Here is a 25026-nt window from a genome sequence, read left to right on the forward strand (position 1 = left end):
TCTCAGTTTGTTTTTTCTATTGGATTTTCATAAACATGCGATCATGTTATCCACCTGATGTGTGGACTGTCCATGGTGGGCGTTGGCTGATGAGCAATCTAGATTTCTCACATGCGTGAGGTGTTGACACATGTGAGTCTGAATCGATCAACCACAACCCCAAAGCAAATCCATCAAGAAATAGCAAACTGCTACGGTTTTCTCTGATGCTGCCTCTTATAAAATCAAGCAATCCGTGGAGCTATTAGGGCTTGTTTCGCAACTCTACTCCAGTCTAATAAGAGCTACTTTAATAAACTTTTTTATTCTAGCTTTTGTTTTAAATAAGATTGTTTCTTAAAATTAAGTTTTTAAAACTAAAAAAAGATCTTATATGAAATAAGCAGTGGTAAAACATTCAAACAAGAGTTTTTTCTAAGAGTAGTTGATGTCATTTTCAAATATTACAACTTCATTACATCAATGACCACTACCCACACCTGGAATCCACATTTGATGTGTGCAACATGTGGGCCCCACCTTTGAAGTGGACTGTATCATGTGGTGCCCACTTTTAATGTCCACCCTCCATCATGTGGTGCACACCTTCTACGTGCATCTCCATCATGTTGGGATACTTTGGATATGGGTCATCCATCATGTGGGGCCCACTCTATCCATTATGTGGACCATTCATACGTGGGGCTCCCTTAATACAGATCGTTCATCATGTTGGTCCACCTTTGATGTCAACCGTCCATTATGTGGGTCCCACCTTTGATATGGACTGTCCATCATGTTGGGCCACACTTTGATGTGGGTCATCCATCATGCGAGGCCCACTTTTGATGTGAACCATGCATTATATGGGCCCACCTTGATGTGGACCATTCATCATGTGGAGCCCACCTTTAATCTGAGTTGCTCGTCATGTGGTCCACCTTGGAGAGATTGTAAAGAGAAGAGAGGAGGGTAAGATGGGAATTACTTAAAATTTTTAAGGGTAAACTTGTTAAAAAAGTAATTAAAAAATCTTTACAAGCTTAAGCCAAATAAGCTCTAAATGAAAAAGTGACTACCTATATCACTTATTTTTTAAGAGCCTTTTGGCTTTTTTTCTTCTTTTTAAAAAAAAAAAAAAAAAAAAAAAAAACAAGCTCTAAAATTTTTACTTTACCAGAAAGTCTATTTTGAAAATAAGAGCTTATTTTTTTTAAATAAGTAAATAAACGCTTATTAGTAGAGATGCTAAACAATCCCTTATATAATCCCACCTTGCCTGCAAGAAGAATACAACAATCATAGTATTCATCTGGGCCTCACTTGTGCAAAATGGATGATCAGGACACTTGAATTTCTGATGGATCAGGACACCATACTTCTTCATGACAACATTTTGGGTATTGATATCAGACAACACATTAGACAACTCCAGTTAATCATCTAACCCAAACATCAAAATGAATGAGGATAACTGCGTGATTGGTGACCATCAAAATGGAAAGAAAATCAATGGTTCATATTCAACAATAGATGTCCATTAACCAAGTTCCAGCCCACATCCTTGCTATGGAATGGAATTAGGCAAAATCAACTAGGGATTCTGAAATAGTATCCTCAAGCCAGCTCTTGGGCTTTCAAATCCCACCAACAATCTAGGAACTCGTGTGAGAAATTGGTATCAACAAGCAGCCTGACAAAGAAAGACGCACATTGTTGAATTGCTTTCCACATGAATAACCCCATACCAGGTTCAGCTTCATGGCTCAGTGGTAGACAGACCCTGTTTCAATACTGAGATCATTGGATCGAGTGCCCATGTGGTGTGGGTGGTGTGTTTTTAAAAAAAGCCATATCATTTGACTTCCCTCGGATCTTAAATGGGACCGTGAATCTCTTTCTGAAAATAAATTCCCAGTGAAAGAGATTCTGCCTGTGGTGCTTGGTTACTTGGTTACTGGGAAAGCGATTCTCGGGAATCCAATTTTTGTATTTGAATATTATCATTTACATATATATATATATATATATATATATATATATATATATATATATATATATATATATATATGACCGTATCAACAAGCTACACGGGACCGTGAATCTCTTTCTGAAAATAAATTCCCAGTGAAAGAGATTCTGCCTGTGGTGCTTGGTTTGGTTACTGGGAAAGCGATTCTCGGGAATCCAATTTTTGTATTTGAATATTATCATTAATATATATATATATATATATATATATATATATATATATATATATATATATATATATATATATATATATATATATGACCGTTGGATGGAAATTCATTTCCCAAAATTTTGCGACCCTTTGAAAGATGGGAAGTATGAAAGGCATGGGATGGGAACCCATTTCTTATCCCTTCCCAGGATCCAACCACAAATTCAGCCCCTCACAAACAGAACTATTTCCTCGAGCCAAACAATCTGTCACAATTTTATTAAGAGGGATTAGACGGTCCTGTTCATAAGCAAACATGTAGTTTAGTCAGTACATTCGGGATGATGGTTCTGTGATCCGAAACATTGATTTAATGGACCCCACCACAGACTTGTCCATAACCTGACAAAAACAAAATAGAATCAACAACTATGCTTCATCATGGTTTGCAATTAATGCAAACAAACAATTCCACCAAGAATTTAACTATGAGAAAAATGGAGAGCACAACAACCTTCAAAATAAATTGAACTCTTTTATAACAATCAACTACAAGTTGCTCTACAAGGTTTAAATCTAGCAAAGAAAAATTTACAGAAAAAACAGAACTTACAAAAAAATGCAAATGGACATCTTTTATATCAGCTCCCAAGAACCCTAATTCTATATCATAGAAGACACTAGGGAGGATTTCCTCGAAAATCTTCATAGAAGTCGATATTACTAAGCTGCCCTTGTTCATTCTCTCAATACTCTCTTAAACAATCAATCATCCAAATAAAACCATAATAGGAAGCTAATTTGAAGTGTTAACTAAAATAACAAAAAATATTCATCTGCAAAGAATTCACTCACTCCAGATGCAATCAGGCCCAAAATCACAAAGGTTTACAGCCACCAGTCAGAAGATGGACTGCCATGATTGGTATGATCATTGAAAGGGAATCCAGAATCAGCTCATCCCATGCATAGGACCACAATCAGCCATCCAATCAGTGGATATTATGTTCATCAGATCTATGAGCCCCATGAGGTGGTTCGTTCAGCTAGTAAACCCAACGTGGTGCAGTTCTCCTGTTGAATTTCCACATTCACAGTTGCTCATTGCAGCCTCTTCTATATGCAGATATCAATGAATGACTGCCAAGTAAGAGTTCTAATGTGATTTCTCATAAGAATCTAGAAATTCCAGTTAGGCATTCATAGCATCATGAGCATCACTATCGAGTTGCTAACATGGCATCCATACACATGCAATATTCTTCGACATACAAAGAAATAGCTTATAGGTACCACATTGAAGCAGGCATGTCACCATAGGCACCCACAAAATGATGTGTGCTTCCCTGACCTGCTACTTGTGGAGTCAGAAGATAGAACACTCAGACATGCATTTCAGATTTCATGGAGATAAAGGATGAGAGCACCTTCCTTTGAAAAACAAAAAAACAAAAAAACAAAAAACGATGAGAGCACCTCCAAAACATTCCACGGACACCTAAAAAATAATCGATGGATAGTTTTCAAAACATTCATTCCAAGGACACTGAGAGAGAGAGAGAGAGAGAGAGAGAGAGAGAGAGAGAGAGCATCTTTACACATGAACAAAACACAAAATAAAGAGACATTTCGCATCTCTACACATGAACAAAACACAAAAAAAAGTAAGCTGCAGTTTGTCCTACATAAAGGATGGAAACTTGCAGTGTTCATGAGCATTGCCTCTGGTCATTAGTGTCCGACGGGTACAAGCATTCGTACATGATTCCAACATTTGGAGGTTGATGGGCATAAAAAATTCTAGCAATTAAGAGCCTTTTTTGTTGTTGGAAATTATTCCTTGATTTTTCTGTTTTTGTGGAATGTTAGAGTTGGCTTACTATTTCTTGGAGAGTATTTTCTAAAATAATTAAATTTCGTTTGGTAGATACATCGGGTTTTTTTTAGAAAATTGGAAAAAAATTTTAAAATTTTGTTCTAATTTCTTAAGTTTTCCATTCCCCAATAAAAAACCGGGGCAAGTTTTTTTAAGAAAAGTTGGGAAATGAAATTCCTTGGAAATGTAAAAACTAATAAAGAAGTGTGAACTAAACTTGTTCTTATAAAATCTGGAGAATTACTAAGTCAAGAAATATAAAAACTAGCAAGCAAATGCCCCCTTAAATGCTTACGATGCATTGCAATGCTAAAAAAAGGTACTCTTGATTTCCAAAAAGATAATAGAACACTCCAATACCCACTAAGACCCTCCAAAACTTAAATTAGGGTTATTCAACAAAAGCAATTTTTTATAGGGATGGGCAATGAAAGGTGTGGAGACTACATGATGGATGGTTTAAATTAATGATGGCACCATTTGTAGCATATTTAACATGGACCATCCATTTGTCTTGCTATTGGTTGAAAGGCAACACTAGTAGGGATTGAAACCTTGATCACTCACACGCATTGCATTGTCTCCACCAGCTCATCTTATGAGCAAGATACCTTGAGAACAAAATTTGCACTCATGTGATCCATAATGTTTAGGGAAATGAATGACCCCATTAGTCATACTATAGTTTGATCATTTATCTAAATTGTTCATCATTCGGTTCCCACCCTTAATCACCCAAGCTATAAAAAACCTCTTCTGTTCACTGTCCATTCAAAGATTAATGAAATGGATGCCCACATTGATCATACTACAAATGGCTTGGTCATTGACCTAAACCATCCATCGTATGATCTCACCCTTGATTGCCCATCGCTATTAAGAAATAGCTTTTGTTAGATGATCTTAGCCGTTCATTCAATGGTTAGGGAATGGACGGTCCAGATAGATCATATTGCAAATGGTCCGATTGATTGATCTAGACTATCTACCATGTGGGTCCCACATTCCCACCCTTGATTTCTTACCCCTCTCAAAAATTCACTTTAGTTGGATAATCCTAAGGAAATGAATGTTCCATATTGAGTCATATTAACAATCGTCCATTAATTGATCTAGACCGTCAATTATGTGGGTCCCACCCTTGATTGCTCATCCTTCTCTAAAAATCATTTTGGTTAATGATCATGACCTCCAACTATATTGACCATACTACAAATGGTCTGATGATTGATCTAGACCATCCATTATATGGATCCAACCCTTGATTGCTCATCCTTCTCTCTCTCTCACTCTCAAAAAATCACTTTGGTTGAATGATCTTAATTTTCCAACCAATGCCTAGGGAAATTGATGATCCATATCATCATGCAACAAATGTTTTGCTCATTGATCGGTGACATCCATAATGTAGGTAACAACCTTGATTGCCCATCCCTCTTAAAAATCACTTTGGTAAGATGATCATAACCTCCAATCAATGCCTAGGAAAATGAATGGTCCATATTGATCTTAGCAAAAATGGTTTGATGATTGATCTAGGCATCCATTACGTACGCCTCATCTTTGATTACCCTTTCCTCTAAAAAAAAAAACCTCCGATGGTTGATCCTAGCCCTCTAATTAATTACAAGGCATATGGAAGGTTTAACATTGAATACACTACAAATAATGTCATCATTAATTTAGACCATCCATCATGTGGGCCCTCACCTTTCATTGCTCATCCCTTTGGAAAAAAATTACTTTTGTCCAATAACCCTATCATGAGTTTTGGAAGTCTTCGTGGACATTGGAGTGAAATTTCATCATCTTTTTGAGAATTCAGAGTGTCGTTTCTTAGCATTACAAATTTACAATGCATCATGAGCATTTTGAAGGGTGTTTGATTGCTGATTTTTATATTTCTCAAGTTATTAATTTTTTAGTTTTTATATAGTAAAAAAAGGTTTGGTTCATACTTTTTTGTTAGATTTAGATCCCAAGGAATTCCATTCCCCAACATCTCTTCTAAAAACTTGTCCCAACTTTTTTGCCAGCGAATAGAAAACCTAAGAAATTAGAACAAAAATTTAAACTTTTCCTCAATTTTCCTAGAAAACCTAATGTGTCAACCAAACAAAATTTAATCATTCTCCAAGAAATGCTAAAAACTCTAACATTCCTCAGAATCATAAAAACCATGGAATGAATTCCCGACAACAAAAATGGCCCTAAATTGCTAGATGCCCTCAACTGAATCCAACTATTTCAGTGCTTAAATATAACAAACCCTCTCATTATGTGCTTCTTAATTGGACTCTTTCTATTAAAGAAAGATTATGTTAAACCACTCTAAAAGATGTAAAGTTTTAGTTTTTAGAGAAGTCTTAAAAAGTAAAACCACTTGTGCAAAAGAAAAAATTATTACTCTTCTATTTGTTTCTCTTTGTTTCAATTTAATAACATTTAAAATTTCAAATGATTGCTGCATGTTGACTGTCTTCTTATTATATTTCTATTTCAAAGGGAAAGAAGAAATTTTCTAGTGGAGTCTTGTCTCTCTATCAATAATTACTTTTCCTCATTACCATTACGCTGCGGCCCATCTGCCTTTTCCATTGTCAACCCTGGCAAGTTATGAGTGAGGCTTCCGAGGCTACCTACTTTAGGGCTAATATATGATATAAAGACTAACAACCCTCTCATAGTCTTAGAAATTAATTACAAAGGAAAACAGGAACACATGATACTCTTGTGGAGTATAAAAAATCATATGCATTTTTCTACCTATGCTGGATAGGTTGAATGTACCTCAATCATTATTATGATGCAACTGTTCATGAGACAATCCATGTACCATAAAATTTCCAACAACAAGATGCAAATTTTCCATCGTCATCATACAGCCTTGCCGACTATTTGGGGTTGGCTACATGAATCTCTTGTTTAAACAATGAGAGCCCCTCTAAAACATGTCAAGTACACCTCAAAAATAATAAATGGATATATTTTCAGATCATTCACAGTGAGAAAAGAGAGAGAGAGAGAGAGAGAGAGAGAGAGAGAGAGAGAGAGTTATGAACATTTAGCATCCCTACACATGAACAAAACACAAAATATAGTAAGCTACGGTGTCAGAAAGGATGGAAACTTACAAAGTTGTGATTCATCGTGCAATGTTCATGAGCATTGCCTCCGGTCGTTAGTGTCCAAAGGGTACAAACTCTCTGAGAATGGGTAGACCCAGAACCACTAAAAACCAACGTCCTCACAACTTAAGCGAAAAACCTCTTTCAGCCTACTGCTGCGGAGATGAAAGGAAAGGATTTTTATCATGGATCCTAAAAAATATCACGTCTGCATCTAGACGAAAAGTCAAGATGTTGATGGAACTTTCCTCAGTGAGAATTAGAAAAGTGCAGATGCTGGTTCTGTACTTGAAGACCCATTCACCAGAGCCACAACTGTCAAGCACCCATATCTATAATGAGGAACCATGCAACAGGTAGAACTGAGACGTCCTTCAGACCCACCCAAATGATACAGGTTTGGATATAGTGTCAAATTTGGTGAATTAATTAGCATTCTGGATTACCCGGCAATGCTCTTCCTTTACATCAACTCCCACAACAAGATGCATCCAAAACACCGCCCATTGATCATATGGGCCACCGATGGAGTGATCCAAGGACATCTCACAATCCACCTTCTCGTTCTGGAAGAGTAAATATCAACATATATAAGCATGAAGTCATTGTGGGAGGGGTTGAAGAACTGAATACGCTATGGTAAGGAGAGTTGCAGGATTCAAAAGCTCATGCAGCAGTGGCACAACGACCATGTTCGTTTGTGGGGTTTAGGAAGAGCCACCCATTTCTCGTAAGTGGGTTATATGGGTAGTATGAGTCCCAATCCATCCTTTCGGCAGAACACAAAAGCAGCCCATCACGACAATCAACGATTCTCAAATCAGGATAGCATGGCAAGAAACTGAAACACGCATCGTCAATAGCAATATCACCACTGCTACCTCTTCAATTGGCCAAACGGATATAATCAACGCATTCGTCCTTCAGTTTACAGTTGAAAAACAATCCAAAGAAATAAACCAAACATGGGCCCCGCATTTCTTCTTCAAGAGGAAGCGATGGCGGAGATCATCCCTCGCCATGATTTGGACACAGTTGAACCTGAAGAGAGGCTTCATGGGCAATCTCCATCAACGAATCTTCATTTAAATCACTGCTTCTACTGTTTATAATAGTATCATTCTGACTGCCGATGGTTACCCATTGGAGAAATAAACCAGACATGGGCCCCGCCATTCTTCTTTGAGACGAAGCGATGGCTGAGATCATCCCTTGCCATGATTTGGAAACGCACTTGAACCTGAAGAGAGGCTTCGTGGGCAATCTCCATCAATGAATCAACATTTAAATCACTGCTTCTATTGCTTACAATAGTATCATGCTAGACATGGGTTGTGCGGCTCGTCTCTTAAATGATCCAAACCTGAAAATGCTCCTACATTAATCACTCTCGGTGAGGAGTCTCGACCACTTTTGATGTAGGACAATTAACCACTTGCTCTAAAAGCTCGAACTAATAAAGTGTGGCGAATCGATCCCTTTATCATATAAGCCCAAGTCAGGCCCTCGGCCGAACCCCCCTCATAGGCCCTACTTCATATGAGTCCCATCTCACACGAGCCGCCCACCCCAAGTGTGCCCCCGCTTCACACAAGCCACTCAACTCGAGCCTGGTGTGAAAATGCCCTTGCATTAATCACCGAGAGAGCTTCAGAGTTTAGACCCGAATATCCTCGAGCGTTACAAGAGCTTTAGTCCACCATCTAGATCATCATGAGCGTCTTTCTAAGGAGCATCGGGATGTTGATCTTCATCGACACATTATTTTAACCATTGGATCGCGATCGGGGACCATCATCACCATCGGATCGAGATCGTGACCACTTGTAGGGCCCAATGGATGACACTTAGGCCATTTGATGGCATATGATTGTTTTAGGATTTATTTGATAATTTGTTTTACGTTATGGACCGTTTATGAGCTTTGTATTGCATTTAAAAAAAAATAAAATTTAGGAAGTGATTTAGTAAAAAGATGTCAAGTAGGGATTTTTATTTTTTGTAAATTTTGAAACTATGAGGGGGGGGCTCTCTAGTTTTCTCTCTCAATCTTCATGTGATGTGAAAGTAATTTCCAAGAGATTTGGAACAAGGATTGGTGTGAAGCCTTTCTTTCTTCGGCAATGGATGTGCAAGGCTTCCATCTATCTCCATATCCGCATCTCTTCTTCACCACAACGAGGTATTTCTCAACGTCTTCATCTTGCTTCTTCCCAAATCTCCCAAAACCCTACAAAATCATTCTCCCCTCTATACTTCTACACTCCGAGAGTCCATAGAGAAAAATAGAGAAGCTAATATTGTCCATCCGATTCGTCTCTTCAACGATCCAAACCATTCATTGAAATCCGGGGCCATCCTTACTGTAGAATCAGAGGGGTGATCAGACCTATCTGCTCGGTAGTGGTTAGGCGGACCACTGGACATCGGCTTTTGCAAAGGTCCCATATCTTGTAGACCGTCGGATCCTGCAGGCCCACTCTTCCGTGCCGACTTTCATATCATTTGGAGTGTCCATGGAAACCATCTGTTCACAGAAATCGCTGCTATCGTCTGCTGCTTCTTGAAGGAAACCATTCCATTTCCATCAAAAGTCATTGAAACTTCACGTTAACTAAATTAAGGAAGATGGTTCTTCAGAAAATAATCCAATGAACGGAAAACAAGATTTTTTATTTTTTCTGTTACAGTTACCTCTAAAATCCTTTAAAACTAAGGATTTTACAAGCATCCAAACGACCCTCAAACAGCTCAAGTCCGAAAAAATAACAAAAATCTTGCCGATTATTAGAAACTAATCGACTGATTTGTGTGTGTGCGCGCGCGCGCGTGTATTTATAGAAACCCAAATCATAAATAATCGAAAGCAGAAAGAGATTGAGATTCAAAGCTCTTACCATATAACATACGTCGTCAGAAGGATGGAACTGGAAGTAAGAAAACCCAAAAAATAAAAATAAAAAAACGCTTCCCTCCGGAAACAGCTCTGATAGAGACTGCGAGTGGGCGAGAGTTATTACAGTGTTTTCGCCGCGTAATCGGACCCGAAACTTGGAACCCGGAGTTACACGGATATCTTTTAACCCGAAGCTCTGTGGGGTCCACCATGATGTTATTGTTATATCCACTCCGTCCATCCGTTTTCCAGCTCACCCTAAGACATGAACCTAAACAAGAGGGAGATTCGAAACTCAAGCGGGCCCATACCACAGGAAACAGTAGAGATGGAGACATCCATCGTTGAAGCCTTCCAGAGCCCACCGTAATTTTTAGATGCCATCCAACCCGTTCATGAGGTGATTCCTAACTGGATGAAGGGAAAACACAAATATACCTCTGATCTGAAACTCCCGTCTCCCCCAACTAAGGTTTCCAATCCTCACTTATGTGGCCCACTTGAGTTTTGGATCTCCATCCTCTTTGGGCTCATGTCCTAAAATGAGCTGATGAAATAGATGGACGGAGTGGATTCAATACAAACATTGTGTTGGACCCCCACTAGTTTTGAAGGTTGCACAAACACTAAGATCCTCGGGTCCAGTCCATGCTTCTTCCTCAGGAGATAAAAAATAAAAAAATCATCGGGCGTTTGTATTTCTTTAAACCCGTTCATCAGGTGTGCATGAGCACGTGCCTTAAAGATGCAAGCTGCATAGAATTAGTTTACCACCGTTCAAGAAGTAATGGTGATTCTTAGCCGTAAACATGTCATAGTTGCACGGGAATCCAGACCGTCCAAAACGCTGACCACACTGTGGATGGAGCATGACAGAAAAACTACACAAAATATTAACCATCTGATTTTCACTTTGAATTTGAACCACTCGTTGTATTACTTCTAACCATCCGATTGGTGGCCCCTAAAAATGGATGTACAGAACCGCTTGATGAGTATGACTTTAGGGATTTTCTCCATCCATGCTTGGACCCACAATTTCGACCACCAGTTTGAAAATGGTGCAAAACTAACAAAGTAATCTAGCCGCGTGCAGAAAAGTTTCAAGATAGAAATTTAAGGATCCAAACCCTCCATCACAAAAGTCCATAGAAAATTAAGGATCCAAGCCGTCCATCACGAATGTCCTGTCATACAAAACCAACATACATTGAAATCATGGACATCAGCTTGTTTGATGATTATACTCAAACCAGTGAAACAAGCCAACCAGATGATAGCAAATTTATGAAAATTCAACACACATTGCATGTCTATTCCCATAATTTCTTCACCATGGCCCACTAAAAGTGGGACCCAAGGAACATCACAAAGATCCATTATTACCATTTGATGAGTGGACCTTGCTTTTTTCCCAGGCTCATATGTGCATTACAAATGCTGCACACACGTCATCCTGCCACGCATGCAAGTTATGGACAATTCATTACGTGGGCCACATTTTCCACGTGGAGCCCACGAATCAAGCCAACATAATCTTGAGGTGGACCAGACATGCATCTAGAAAATGAATATCCAACGACACCCACCGTCCATCTAATAAATGGAGAACTTTATTTTTGGTCCGGCCATGTTCATGTGGACCATCCATCAAGTGATGTAGCTCAAAAATCAGGATATTTTGGGCAACAGATGTATGCGAACAGGGCACAAGATGGCATCCACACCTGAGTATGAAGTCAAACTTCACTGGATATAGAATCTGGTTTTTTAAAAACACAATAGCTATGCAAAGCAAAAACACATGTGCCAGTATGGCACGTAGGTCCGAGATCCAATTCCATCGATCACAAGGGCACCACTATATTGTATCCCTAGCCCAAGAATCAGATTTGATCCACTGATCAGGTGGGCCACAACATGCATAACAAATGTACTGCTGGGTGAAAAACTCCCATTCACCTGTTTCAAAGTATACAAATGTACAGCTGGGTGACACAGACATCCACCAGGACTTGGGCCCACAGATGCACGGTAGATAGCCTGCTTTTCCACATCAAGGTCTTGGGTTCAAACCAAGCTTACCTATCAAAAAGAAAGTAAAAATAATAATAATAATAATCATCATCATAATAAAAGAAAAAGAAAAAAGATGAGAACTGATCACTTGCAGGCTGCCTGTATGGCAAGAGCCATACAGCATATTTTCAGCTACAAAAAATCAGTTGCAGTGATGGGAATTTAAAAAAGGAATTTCCACCTTTTTTTTAGCCTGCTTTTCCACATCAAGGTCTTGGGTTCAAACCAAGCTTACCTATCAAAAAGAAAGTAAAAATAATAATAATAATAATCATCATCATAATAAAAGAAAAAGGAAAAAGATGAGAACTGATCACTTGCAGGCTGCCTGTATGGCAAGAGCCATACAGCATATTTTCAGCTACAAAAAATCAGTTGCAGTGATGGGAATTTAAAAAAGGAATTTCCACTTTTTTTTCTGGCTGAAAATGCACTGTATGGCTCTTGCCATGCAGTTATCAGTTCTCAAAATGGATACGGATTGTCACCAAGGTTCAAGCCCATAGCTCAGTGTAGGCAGCTGTGTTTCAACATCTGAAGTATGGGGTTTGAATTCACCCTACAAAAAAGAGAAACTTTGATACTCTGGAAGAGTGTGATGGATGATACGCAGGCTGGTAGGAATTGCTTACATTGCATACAATTATGTCAAATTAACCATCCTAATTATGGTTCTTATTTAGAGGTGTTATAAACCAAATAACGTTTATTTAATTGTCCAACCATCAGATTAGCTAGGCATTCATTGGATGGTTAATAACGAAAAACACCCACTTGTCCTATTTCAACAAACAAACATCCACAATTCCTTAACCAATCTGATTTTGAGATAGCACTCCACAATTTAGTCAGTTTAATTTTAGTTAAGCCATGTGTACAATTTCTGAGAGCCTGTGTATCAGCATCATATGCTACCTGAGTATCATATAACTCTACATAAAATGGAAAAAAAAATATATATAAATAAAATGGGACAAAGATCATCACCAGAATTACTCAGTAAATTAACAATCTTAACATTTGACATCATCAACCCAAACAAATTAAAAAATAAATAAAAAAGATTTAGACGTCATCAAACCAAAGCCAACAAAAGACCGCCTATAATCATCGAAAGCTCACTCTATTCATAAGTTGAAATACACGAAAAATTGGATTTCCTGCCATTTCCTACAAACGGGGGCAAAGCCCAAGAAGAATAAAATGATAGGAAAAGCCAAATGATGTCACAAAGAAAAAACGACCAAAAGCATGATTTCAATCTTAATTCACGTAGATGAAACATAGATATGGTACACAGGACACAGGCTTTTGTTGAAGAAGATTGTTACCTTCCTATCGTCCATTTACAGAAATGTGGCAACTCAGCAGCAAAAACACATACCTTCCAAAGTTTAAGAAAGAATGCTATCATCCAATCCGCTAGTTCCACCGACTTTTACTGTCACTGAGTCTTCGGTTTTTGGATCTTCACATAGGGGAAAAGCCCCATGAAGTGTTTAACCTGGGGGGACCATCCTAGCTGCTGAGCACGGCAGAACATTAAGAACGCATTCGCAAAGTAGGAATTGAACCCCATAAGCACATGCCACAACGCATGGCCTTGTGGATTGATGGGCCACGTTGATATTTTCTTGCAGAAGATTCGATCAGACAGCCAACAAAGACTTGCTAGAAATATGGTCGCCACATAGAGCTTCGCAAGCCGTTTTGCAGATGCCTCCTTTGTGTATAGATAGTACTTGTACATCCGAGGGACGCACAGGAGACAAAGGATTATGTAATGCACCTTGAAGCCTATGCCGAAACGTACCTGTGAATGAGCAATGGCGAAGGCAACACCATAGAGAAACAAGAAAGTAGGCATCGTACTCCTGTAGTGCCAATCCGGAGAGTAGATGACGTAGATGTATAGCAGCATCTCCCAGACCATGGGTGTTTCATCACTTTGCTGTTGTCTGGAAATCGGATTGGAAGGACATCAGATAAGAATCTCAAAACCAATCAGCTGCCAGAGTAACCCCATGGCAAAAATAGGAGCTTTTGACATGAGTAAAACACCTACTAGAGCAACAACTAGTTTTTTATTTTTATTTGAGGCCGAGTTCCCCTGTTTGCAGCAGATAGGGAGCATCCCTGTTGTGCACTGTGTTTGTACATGCACAGCTCATGGTTGATTTATTCAAATCCATTGATCTGATGGGCCCATCATGAATGGACCATGTCTAGAAAATCTCCTCAATTAGTCAACTTCAACCTTTCTATTGTTGGCATGAAAGTACACGGTTTAGAATAAATACACCAAGAAGACATTCGGTGGAGAAAAGACCAAAGCTTCTATGGCTAGGAACTTCAATTTGGGAGTTTTCTTTCTTTCTTTCTTTTTTGAAGGGGGGGTGTCACATTAGATGAAGGGCCCAGTTAAACCAACCATAGGCCTCACATTTACAAACTCAGTACACAACAGGGAAATACCTATGACAAACAGAAACCTGTTCCCATGGGCCCCACATTCACAGACTTGGTATAAAACAGGGAAAATCCTTATTTGTCACAAACAGGAACTCGTCCCCATGGGCCCCGCATTACCAACTCGGAACAAACAGGGAAAATCCCTTATTTGTCACAAACAGGGAACTCGCCCTCATTATTAAGCCTGTTGAAGCAATGGGACATACTGCAACAAGTTGATTAAAACGGTTTAATTCCAAAATCTAAAGAAATAGAATAATTGAAAGATTTCCCAAAACTACACTCATCGGCATCAATTGTGTCCTTGTCCAACTACTTGGGGTCGGCTTTACAAGTACTGTTTCGCCCAATCATTTGAAGCACAGGTTTCACCCTCACAGTAGGTGCCAATGCTACCAGTAAGTGCAATTGCAACCTGACAAGTATCCCCAAGCTACACAACTAAATGCAAATATCGAAAGTACAATTACGTGAATTTTGTAATTTTATATCAAACACAACGGAACTAAATGAAACCCATAAAGACAGATGTGGTAATGAGATAATAGTCAACAATTAGCAGAATGGAGGTGCAATTATAACACAAACATCTAGAAGGCAATTGTATATTAATATTAACACAATTATATAAATGGGAGAAATTACAGGAAAAATGAGCAAAGGTTTGTTGAGTCAGATTTGATGAAAATATTGTTGCTTAGAGCTGTAAACGAGTTGAACCAAGTCGAGCTTGCCCCAGCTCAACTCAGCTCGGCCAGCAGGCTACCCCAGCTTGAACTCAGCTCTGCTCGGTCCTCTAGCCAGACTGGGCAGCTCGGATCGGCTCAGTCAGCAGCTCGAGCTGAGTTCGAGTTCGAGCCTATGAGCTGAGTTCGAGTTTTATAGTTTTTAATATACATAATATATAATATATATTATAATATAAATAATATATAACATATAATTTATTTAAATATATACAAAATATTTATACTAAGTGAACCCGATCCGAGTCGAATCGATTTGAACCAAGTCAAGTTCCGAGCCGAGTCGAGTTTGGTCTAGCTCAGACTCTCCTCGAAATTTTTTCGAGCTCAAAAAATCAGCTCGAACCCAGTTTCGAGCCGAGTTTACAGTTCTTTCTTGAGGATGGTGGATAGTACCATGAGTAATGATCGAAAGACAGTTCCGATGGGGAATAGTCATCATGATCATCTTGGGTGATTACCACATTAAAACTTAATTGAAAATTCTGTCCCAATCTGCTGAGATGTATGTCCAAATTAAATGAAAACTGGGGTACAGAAATTGGAAACAAAAAGGGCTCAGCAACAAATGATCCATTTCACAATGGATGGGAAAGTGACAAATTGACAATCGTCACAACTTTTTCGTTTCATGCAGCCCAACATTAGTCATGGTTTATTATTTCTGAAAACTGCATAGGAAATATGGGGTATTGTTGCTAGCTGCATATTCCCAACATGATGATTTAGGATGTTTGTTGACTACATGATGAAATAATCAATATGCATCAAGGAAAAATGTCTACAGAAGAATATTTTGCTTCAATGAAACAGACACTGACATAGTTAGACAAATCACTATCGCCACTTGCTCTTACTCCTAAAGATACAAAGAAACAAACAGAACAGTGTAGGATCTTTGAATTCTTGACCCGAACCACTATCACCACTTGCTCTCACTCCTAAAGATATGAAGAAACAAACGGAACAGTGCAGGACCTTTGAATTCTTGGCCCAACTTCATCCTCACTTTGAGTTGCACAGGGTGCAAGTTCCCTTAAGGGAATCTTAACTTTCAGTGGAACCTATACATATATTCAAGAAGCAAGTAGATGAGCTAAATAGTTGGTCAAAATGGTTTAATTATTCCTGAGAGGCCTTTTCTGGTGACAGATTCCGAACCATCTAAGCCAAGTAGCTCCAGAAGAGGATCAGGAAAATTAAAAATGTCCACGGGCAAAAATATAAGTTGAAATGCACTGATTGTGGACAAAGGTAACATGCCTAAATTTACATCCTTAGCTACATTGAAAGCCCAAGAATGCCAGCGCTAACACAACGCCACTTGCAGGGGAGGTTCTACTCAATTTTGGTCAAAGCCAAACCAAGGGGCGAAGCTATTAGTGAGTTAAACAACATATGGCTGCCGTCAAAGTGTCCTTGCATTCATCTCCTCATCCAAACATGCGTACAGAGCAGCCACGTATCTTTGCAACTGCTAATCATGTTCATGGTTCTCAGTCCCATCCTTCCACATCTTGGATTATAGGTTATGTGAAAGTTGGTAAAAGCACAGTAGCATGCCATCCATAACCACCTCCATCACTTTACAAAAAAGAAGTATACAATCATGTTAAGTCCAGTTGGCCTTTTCAAGTATCAAGTGGTGAACCAAACTATGTCGAGAGGCATTGGAAGTGCAAATCACTCTTTTTTGCAATTCAGTTGTAGTTTCTCTCATTCAGTTGCAGCTTGGTTTTCTGCATGTTGTAACCACCTTGGGGACATCAATCCATCGTTGGTAATATCAAGTTTTTTGCTTTCATCTGCAAATGTTCTTGTTAATGGAGTTTATAGAGAGGGGCTTCTTAAAGGGAACTCTTGTCCAGAATCTTAATCACTATGTTTTAGTTCCTTTTTTTACTTTTCATGGAGAGGGTTTGTCCAATAGATATTTGTTCACTTTTTGTTCAGCTTTCTTTCTTTTTAGTGGTAAATGAAGTATATTTGTTCAGCTTTCTTCTTCTTTTTTTTTGTGGTAAATGAAGTATATCCATCTACTATATATTGAAAATTACAATTGAAAGCAGCATGAATTAACAAACAGTGAATCCAATATTCAGCTAGCCTAGGACTCAGAAATACGAAGAGCTATGCCATCCATGTTACATCCCTTAAAACAAAGAGCCCCCATAGCCCAAAAACATGTATATCCTTTCACTTGCTGAAACACCATATCTGCAGATTTGACTTTGTTATTAAATACCCTACTGTTACACTCTTTCCAAATGGCACACAACAACAGTAATATCATCAATGTATCGGTTTCTTCTTGCTGAAAAGGACCACTTCCCCTGCCTGAAAGAGCTCTAGAATCGAAGCTGGCATCCCCCATTGAATCCTGAATAGAATTAAAATCCACCCCCAAACAACAGTAGAGAACTTGCAATATATGAGCAGATGGTTGGCTGTTTCTTCCTCTTTTAAGCATATGGAACAGCAGTTATGTACATCTTCCCTTTTGGGAATTGATCAATTTTCTGAGGATTTTTTTTCCCTCACTGCCAACAAGCCAAAGACCACAAATTTTGGAGGCGGCAGGAAGTTACAAATGTACACCTCTGGGTTCACACTCCTTGCATCCCCTCCCCCTTTGATGGCCAAATAAAAGTTTTGACTGTGAAGGCCCCATTAGATTTTATTTTTTATTTTTTAAGATGATGCCATATTATAAAAGGCCAAGGCCAAAAAAGGGGAAAAAAAAAAAAACAACAACAACAACAAAAGAAAGAAAATAGAAAAGACAGAAAAGGAAAACAAGAAGGCCTCATTAGAATTTAGCTCCCATTTACATCAATCTCCCCGTCCCTACCCTTGGTGCTATATTGTTTTAGCTATTGCTGTAACCTGGCGAAACTCCCCTGTTCCACCTCCAATGTGTTCCTACGAAACCGTGGAGACCACATCAATCTATCGCCAGCAGTAGCATAACATTCATGGACAATTAAACCCCAATACAACGCCACTCTGTAGAGGTCACCGGAAGTGTCCACAAATGGGGCATTGCTGCACCAGCTGTCCTCCCAAAACCTGATCTTTGTAAGATCCCCTAGTACAAGAGAAATGACACCACTCTCCATAAGCCTAATGCCTGATGTGCCTGATATAGAGAGGCTTCTTTTGTGAACCATCCCTCCATCTGCCAACCCTTATTTCACACCAATTAGCTGTCTGCATAATGGATTATTGTCACCTCCTAACCCCCATAACCATTTGCCTAGGAGGGCTGTATTCATGATTGCTAGATCTTTCAAACCGATGCCGCCATCTTCATTGGGACTATGAATCTCTTCCCACTTAACCAAGCGGAATTTCTTCTTATCTTGGATGCTCTCCACAAGAAGTCCCTTCGCAGCTTCTCGATGAGTCCAATAACATTACCAGGGCATTTGATAGCGACAAGAAATACAGTGGCATATTTGCAAGCGCCTCTTCAATGAGAGTGATCCGCCCCCTAATGATATATGTTTGCTTTTTCACACAAATAGTTGCCTCTCCATTCTTTCAATTGCTACATCGCATAACTTTTTTGGCCAGCTTCCCTGTGGATAGCAGCTGACCAAGGTAGGTTGATGGAAGCCTTCTTGCCCTTCACCCTAAGATGTCCGCCAACTCCTGAATCTGATTTCCATGATGTGGATGCTGATCATCTCACTTCTCTGTGTATTAAACGTCTGACCCGATACGAACTCGAACCACCTGACAACCATGCAAAGATTAGGCACCAGCTCCTTGTCAGCTTCATAGAAAAGAAGCATATGGCCAGCATACTGTAGGTGGACATCTGGCAAACTAGCATGCCTCTCTACCCAACCAGAAGCCACAAAGCAAACCTTCATTAATTGCTCTTAGCATCATTCTGTTAAGTGCCCCAGACACCATTACAAACAGGTACAGCGATAGAGGGTCTCCTCTCCTAATACCACAGGTGCCTTTGAAGAAACCTTTTGGATCCATCACCAAAATTTAGTAATGGGATGATTACACCTCCAGTTCTCACCAAGACCCATTCTATGCATAATGTATAAGAAGAAATCCCAACTCACATGGTCATATGCCTTCTCCACGCCCAGCTTACACAATAGTTCTGGTCTCCCTTCTTGGTGTTTCGCATCAAGACATTCATGAGCTATTAAAGCCTCATAGATAATTTGCATTCCAAACAAGAACACACATTTTGGCCATAATTTTATACAAGTGCCCAATAGACCGATTGGTCTAAAATCCCATAGGTTTTTTGCGCCTTATTCTTTGGGGATGAGTACAATGGATAAATTTATTAAAAAAATTAAAAATCTAAAAAAATTTAAAATTTTTTTTAAAAAAAACGCCACTCTTGCAAAACTCTTCCCCTGTCATAGAAATCCGATATAAAATCAATGAGATACCCTTTAAATGTCTCCCAAAAGATTTAGAAGAACGCTACAGGAAATCCATCAGGACTAGGAGCCTTATCCCCTCCCAACTCCCATACCGCTTCCTTAACTTCCTTTTTTCATCAATGGGATGCTCCACCCATCTAGCATCTTCCTCACTGATCTCCTCAAAGTCTAAATTGTCAAGCTTCAGTCTTGCCTCCTGGTTCACGCAAGCATCTTTACATATATGTGAAAGTTCTTGGGAATTGACTCCCGAAAGTCAACAAGGCCCTAAATGATTCACTTTTCTTCTTTTTTTAAGAGATAAAGAACACCTGACACTTGGAGAAGAAAGCCCTAACTGACATCCAATAATCTAAATTATCTAACCACGCTTGTCATTAATCTCTCCCTCCCTCCCTCCGTCCCTCCCTGACACCTATAGAAGAAAGCCCTTGCTCTAATAATCTAACCATACAATCATTAATCCCTCCCTTCCACCCTCCCTCCTTGACACCTAGAGAAGAAAGCCATTCCTCTAATAATCTAACCACGCTTATCGTTAACCAATGCCTCCCTCCCAACCTCCCTTTAGGTTGGCCAGCATATCCTCCACTGCACAACCCTTAGTTGGCAACATATCCTCCAAATGATTTGCCCCTCAACTCACATAGGCAAATGAAATGTCTATTCTAAAGGCCCAAAAAAGGATGTCAAGAAAGATATAAGATAGCTTCCAATGTCCCACTTGGCATTTAGCCTCCCAAAAGATTGCATTGACAAATCACCTTCTACAATAGATTCCAAGGTCCTTGATGACTTCTACAGCTTAGCTATAGACAGATTTCTTTGCCTATTATCCTATTATTTTTACTAGTTTCTTATTTTTGTGACAACATAATTTAAGTAAAATATCTTTTACATTAGCCCATTCCAAAGCCCAGAGGAAAAGAGGAAGGCTAGTACACCATGGGCAGCCAATCATAAAACTATTGCCAATCACCATTTAAAAGATGCTCCCAAATTGCTGGGAAAAAGCTGAGATGGTGATAACTTTTTGCGATAATTGGGATCCAATATATTTGTAAATTAAACATGGTGAATGGCTATAGGAGTGAGTGAGGCCTTCTTTCAAGTAAGCAAGCAAATCTATATGTAAAAAGGTTCGACAAGATTACACAAAATTATGTGTTGAAGATGAGCTTCCTCATTCTTCCATGTGATAAAACCAAACTCATTAAACAATTTTACAAACAAGCATCTTGTTACTTGAAAGATAACTAGATGGAGTGCAGGATGCCACAAAAATGACTATGGACGAAAGAAAGAGGGTACTCACACATGTTGTAGTGTGGCATGGAATAGCATACTCCCAATGGCAAGTATCATATTGGATAGATGAAGAATGCTGAATCTTTTCTCAAACCGTTGCCTTAAGGCATTAATCAGGCCAATTAACGCCAAAAGAATGCAAGGAACATTAGATATAGTATTGTAAAATTCCGCAATATAAGAAGAATGAGAATAATTTCTTTCACACCACTCAGTGGTGGACGTGACTGGACCCCAGAAGTTTGATACCATTGTATCTACCATTCTCCAGTACTTCAACGTTCACGAATCATGTGCCTACAAAAAATACAATGGTATCTTAGTTTTTTTTTTTTTTTTTAATCAATTGATAAATCATAGGAGTATGGTGAGAAAAATAACCTTGTGAAATGGGATATTATGAGGAATCCTGCTAAAATCCAACATAAATTGAAAGAAAGTATGACAACATCTCTAATCAATGCAACATATAACACCAACATTTTCCATTATGCAGCGGGTAGGGGTAAGGACCTAATATCCATGAGCTGGATTATTACAAAATAACCTACACATTTGTCTTAGAGAGAACTTTGGGGTTTATAATGATGATGCCATCACTAGGGGCCCACAGTGTCCTGTGATTGCTATAAAGCCTAAAAAGGCTGAAAATGTGCATGTAGTAATTATTTTTACAAGCCTTCTTTTTTCAAGAAGTAATGATAATTTTATTAAGGAAGCGTCGAGATGGCGCAAAAGCTACATCTGAAGAAAAAAAGAAAAAAAATACAATCTCGCAATGATTTGATACAAAAAGCCCATTCCACTACAAAGAAAAGGGCTTTGCAGAAGACTTATGCCTCCTTGGAAGACTCATTGTGAAAACATCTCCCATTTCTTTCCCCCCAAATGACCCATAGAGAGGCTAGCAGAGCCAAGTCTCCAAATAGCTTTCTTCATTTCTCCCTAGCCCCACTCCATGCCAAAGCAAGAATAACTCTCCAAGTGATTTTGGCATTAAACAGTGCGTGTCGAAGAGTCTGAAGAATCAGCTCCACGCTTGTCTGCCTAACGAACAATGGATGAAGAGATGATCTACTGTCTCAACGTCTGCCCTACACATTACGCACACATTGGGCAAACGCCATTAATCTCCTTGTGAGGACTCTCCCTCCATCAGCCAGCCAATCGAAAGCCGCTTTGGGGGAGCCCCGTAATGCCACACGTTGATCGTGAACACTGAGGGGTTGTCCCTATCCGGAGATTGAATGAGCTTATAGAAAGATAGAACTGAAAAGCACACTGCCTTCTTCTTAAACCAAACCATCTTGTTCCTGTCTTCTTTCACTGACATACAAAGGTGGAGGTAGTCAAGAAGACTCACGAACTCCTCCACTTCCTCGTCCAGTGTGTCCTTCAGCATGGCGGGGCCCAAATCACGACGTTTCCAACATAAGAATAGCATTTGGACACCATTATATTCGTTTCCATAGAGAAGCGGGTAACTCTAGGAAATGCTTATTGAAGAGAGGATTCTCTCATCCACACATCTTTCCCAAAATCCAAGTCTTTCCCGTTGCCAATAGACAAACTGACCCCTGCACTAAAAACTGCCTTTAGCCTAGAGATTCCCTTCTATACCCATGAAGCTCTATATAAAGAAGAGTCCTTGACTCCCCATCCTCCGTGGCACCCATACTCTTCTACTATGACCCTGCACCACAAAGAGTCTTCCTTTGTCCCAACACACTAACGGCATTTTCCCAAGAGAGCCATATTCATCTTTTACAAATCCCTTAAATCAGCCCCTCCTTCCTCATATGGTCTACACACCTCATCCCACCCCAAGAGATGGAATCTTTTCCTATTATCCAACCCTAGCCACAAGAAATCACATCTAAACTTTTCCAACCTAGCCAAAACTGACTTTGGGCATCTAAAGATAGATGTGAAGTATAACGGAAGATTTGACAATGTTGCTTTAATGAGGGTGACCTGACCACCATGAGAAAGATACCAACTTTTCCATTTTGATAGCTTCCTTTCGAATCTCTCCACAGCGACATTCTCCATATGCTTTGCTAGCTTCCCAATGCAGAGAGTAAGTCTAAGATAGGTAAAGGGGAAGGGACCATTTATTTTCTAGGAGTCACAAGGTATTGACCTTAACACATGGAGTGCTAGGCTTCCCTGACTATTAGAATGGGCTCTAGAAGTGTCGTTAGCTAGGGAAGACATATAAAAAGGGCTATGTATCTGGAGTATTGGGGTACAAAAATGGTTTGGATCTTTTAAGGTTGTAGAAAGATCTTTCAATTATTTTTAGTTAGAATGTAGGGAAGTGACTTTTTAGGACAAGTGAAATACATGAAGCCAACATGGTTGGCAAGAAGCAACAAAGTTGTTTTTTGGGCTTCACATTGCATAATGGTAACTTTTTTTCTTTTTTCTTCTTGTGATAGTTTTCGTTGAAGGGTATACATTCTTTTAAAACATTGTTTAAATAGTTTTAAAAAGATACAGTTTGTCTTTTTTATGAGTTAACTACAAAAAAAGCCCCAATGTTGATTCTCAATCAACTCTCTATTATTTACCACCTTTACTCTCTATCATAGTTACCTAGTATCCCGCTAGTTAGGTGAGCTGGTAGAGACTGTAGTGTGTGTGAGTGATCTATGGTTCAATCCCCACTTACCTTTTTATATATATATATATATATATATATATAGTTCCCTAGAAATAATATTTCGATTATTGTGCCTTGTACCCTTGACTAGGTACCTAGTACTCATCTAAAACATCTTCCAATTAGAGTTGGTAGAAGTTTTGTATTTAGTTTAAAAGAACTTAAATTTGAGTTGGAACAAGTTTCATTTCTGGTTGGTACGAGTTTCTAATGTAGGGGCATTTTCACACCAGGCTCGGGTGGGGTAGCTCGTGTGATGCAGGGACACACTCGGGGTGGGTGACCCATGTGATTTGGGGCTCACAGGGGAGGTCTCGTGTTCGAGACTCTCACCGGGGGGGTGATTAATGCGCATTTCACACCAGGCTCGAGGGGGGTAGCCCACGGGATGTGGGGACACACTCAGGGTGGGCGGCCCATGTGATTTGGGGCCTACGAGGGGGTTCGGCCAAGGTCCTAACCCATGAGATGTGGGGCCTGGGCTATGAGATAAAGGGATTAATTCGTCATACTCTGACAATTCGAGCTTTTAGAGCAAGTGGTTAATTGTCCTGCATCAAATTGGTATCAGAACGGGAGGTCTCGTGTTCGAGACTTCTCACTAGGGGTGATTAATGCAGGGGCATTTTCACACTGGGCTAAGGTGGGGTAGCCCGTGGGATGCGGGGACACACTCGGGGTGGGTGACCCATGTGATTTGGGGCCCACAGGGGAGGTCTTGTGTTCGAGACTTTTCACCGAGGGTGATTAATGCGCATTTCACATCGGGCTCGAGTGAGATAGCCCGTGGGATGCGAAGACACACTCGGGGTGGGCGGCCCATGTGATTTGGGGCTCACAGGGGAGGTCTCGACCGAGGTCCTAACCCATGAGATGGGGATTAATTCGCTAGACTCTAACAGTTTGAGCTTTTAGAGCAAGTGATTAATTGTCTTGCATCAGTTTCATCCTTGTCGTTAGGAGTTTCAGTTGCAATTAATTTCAAATTAAGCTTTAATGAGGGCTTAGGCCTAACAATAGGATACAAGGAAGACATAAAAGGACTGGATCCAGATTTTGCATAACAAATATCAACGCTAGTAAACATAACAAGAAAAGGGGCTTAAATGGGAATGGCAAAATAGGAACCGTAAAGCTGACCCCAAATAGCTAGGACAAACCTATGCTGACCTCCTCTTAACCTTTTCCTAGCAATTTAGGCTTGGCTTTTAAATGGTAGGTTAGCAAAAGTTTTATGATGCAATGCCCACTAGACATCAACCTTCCTATCTTAC

General features: G+C 39.6%; 1 protein-coding gene across 6 annotated transcripts in view; it reads right to left on the minus strand.

Moving 5' to 3' along the window:
• Positions 1-2408: 2408 nt before the first annotated feature.
• LOC131256899 (alkaline ceramidase-like) overlaps positions 2409-25026 on the minus strand; it is a 31496-nt gene continuing 8878 nt past the window's right edge. Inside the window, exons 2-5 of one of the 6 annotated variants that reach the window (XR_009177012.1) lie at positions 21095-21384; positions 13525-14098; positions 3455-3592; positions 2409-2563 (exon numbers count right to left, since the gene is read on the minus strand). Coding sequence is in view for 1 of the 6 variants with exons in the window: in XM_058257992.1 (XP_058113975.1) it covers positions 13585-14098; positions 21095-21351 (771 nt within the window). In the remaining 5 variants the exon portion in view is untranslated. Of the gene's footprint in view, positions 2564-2676; positions 3593-11789; positions 12147-12329; positions 12376-12628; positions 12700-13217; positions 14099-21094; positions 21385-25026 lie in introns of those variants that run through there. The other 5 variants (XR_009177011.1, XR_009177009.1, XR_009177008.1 and 2 more) reach the window with 5 other exon arrangements.

This window comes from Magnolia sinica, chromosome 9, assembly GCF_029962835.1.
Source record: "Magnolia sinica isolate HGM2019 chromosome 9, MsV1, whole genome shotgun sequence".
NCBI classification, from domain to species: domain Eukaryota; kingdom Viridiplantae; phylum Streptophyta; class Magnoliopsida; order Magnoliales; family Magnoliaceae; genus Magnolia; species Magnolia sinica.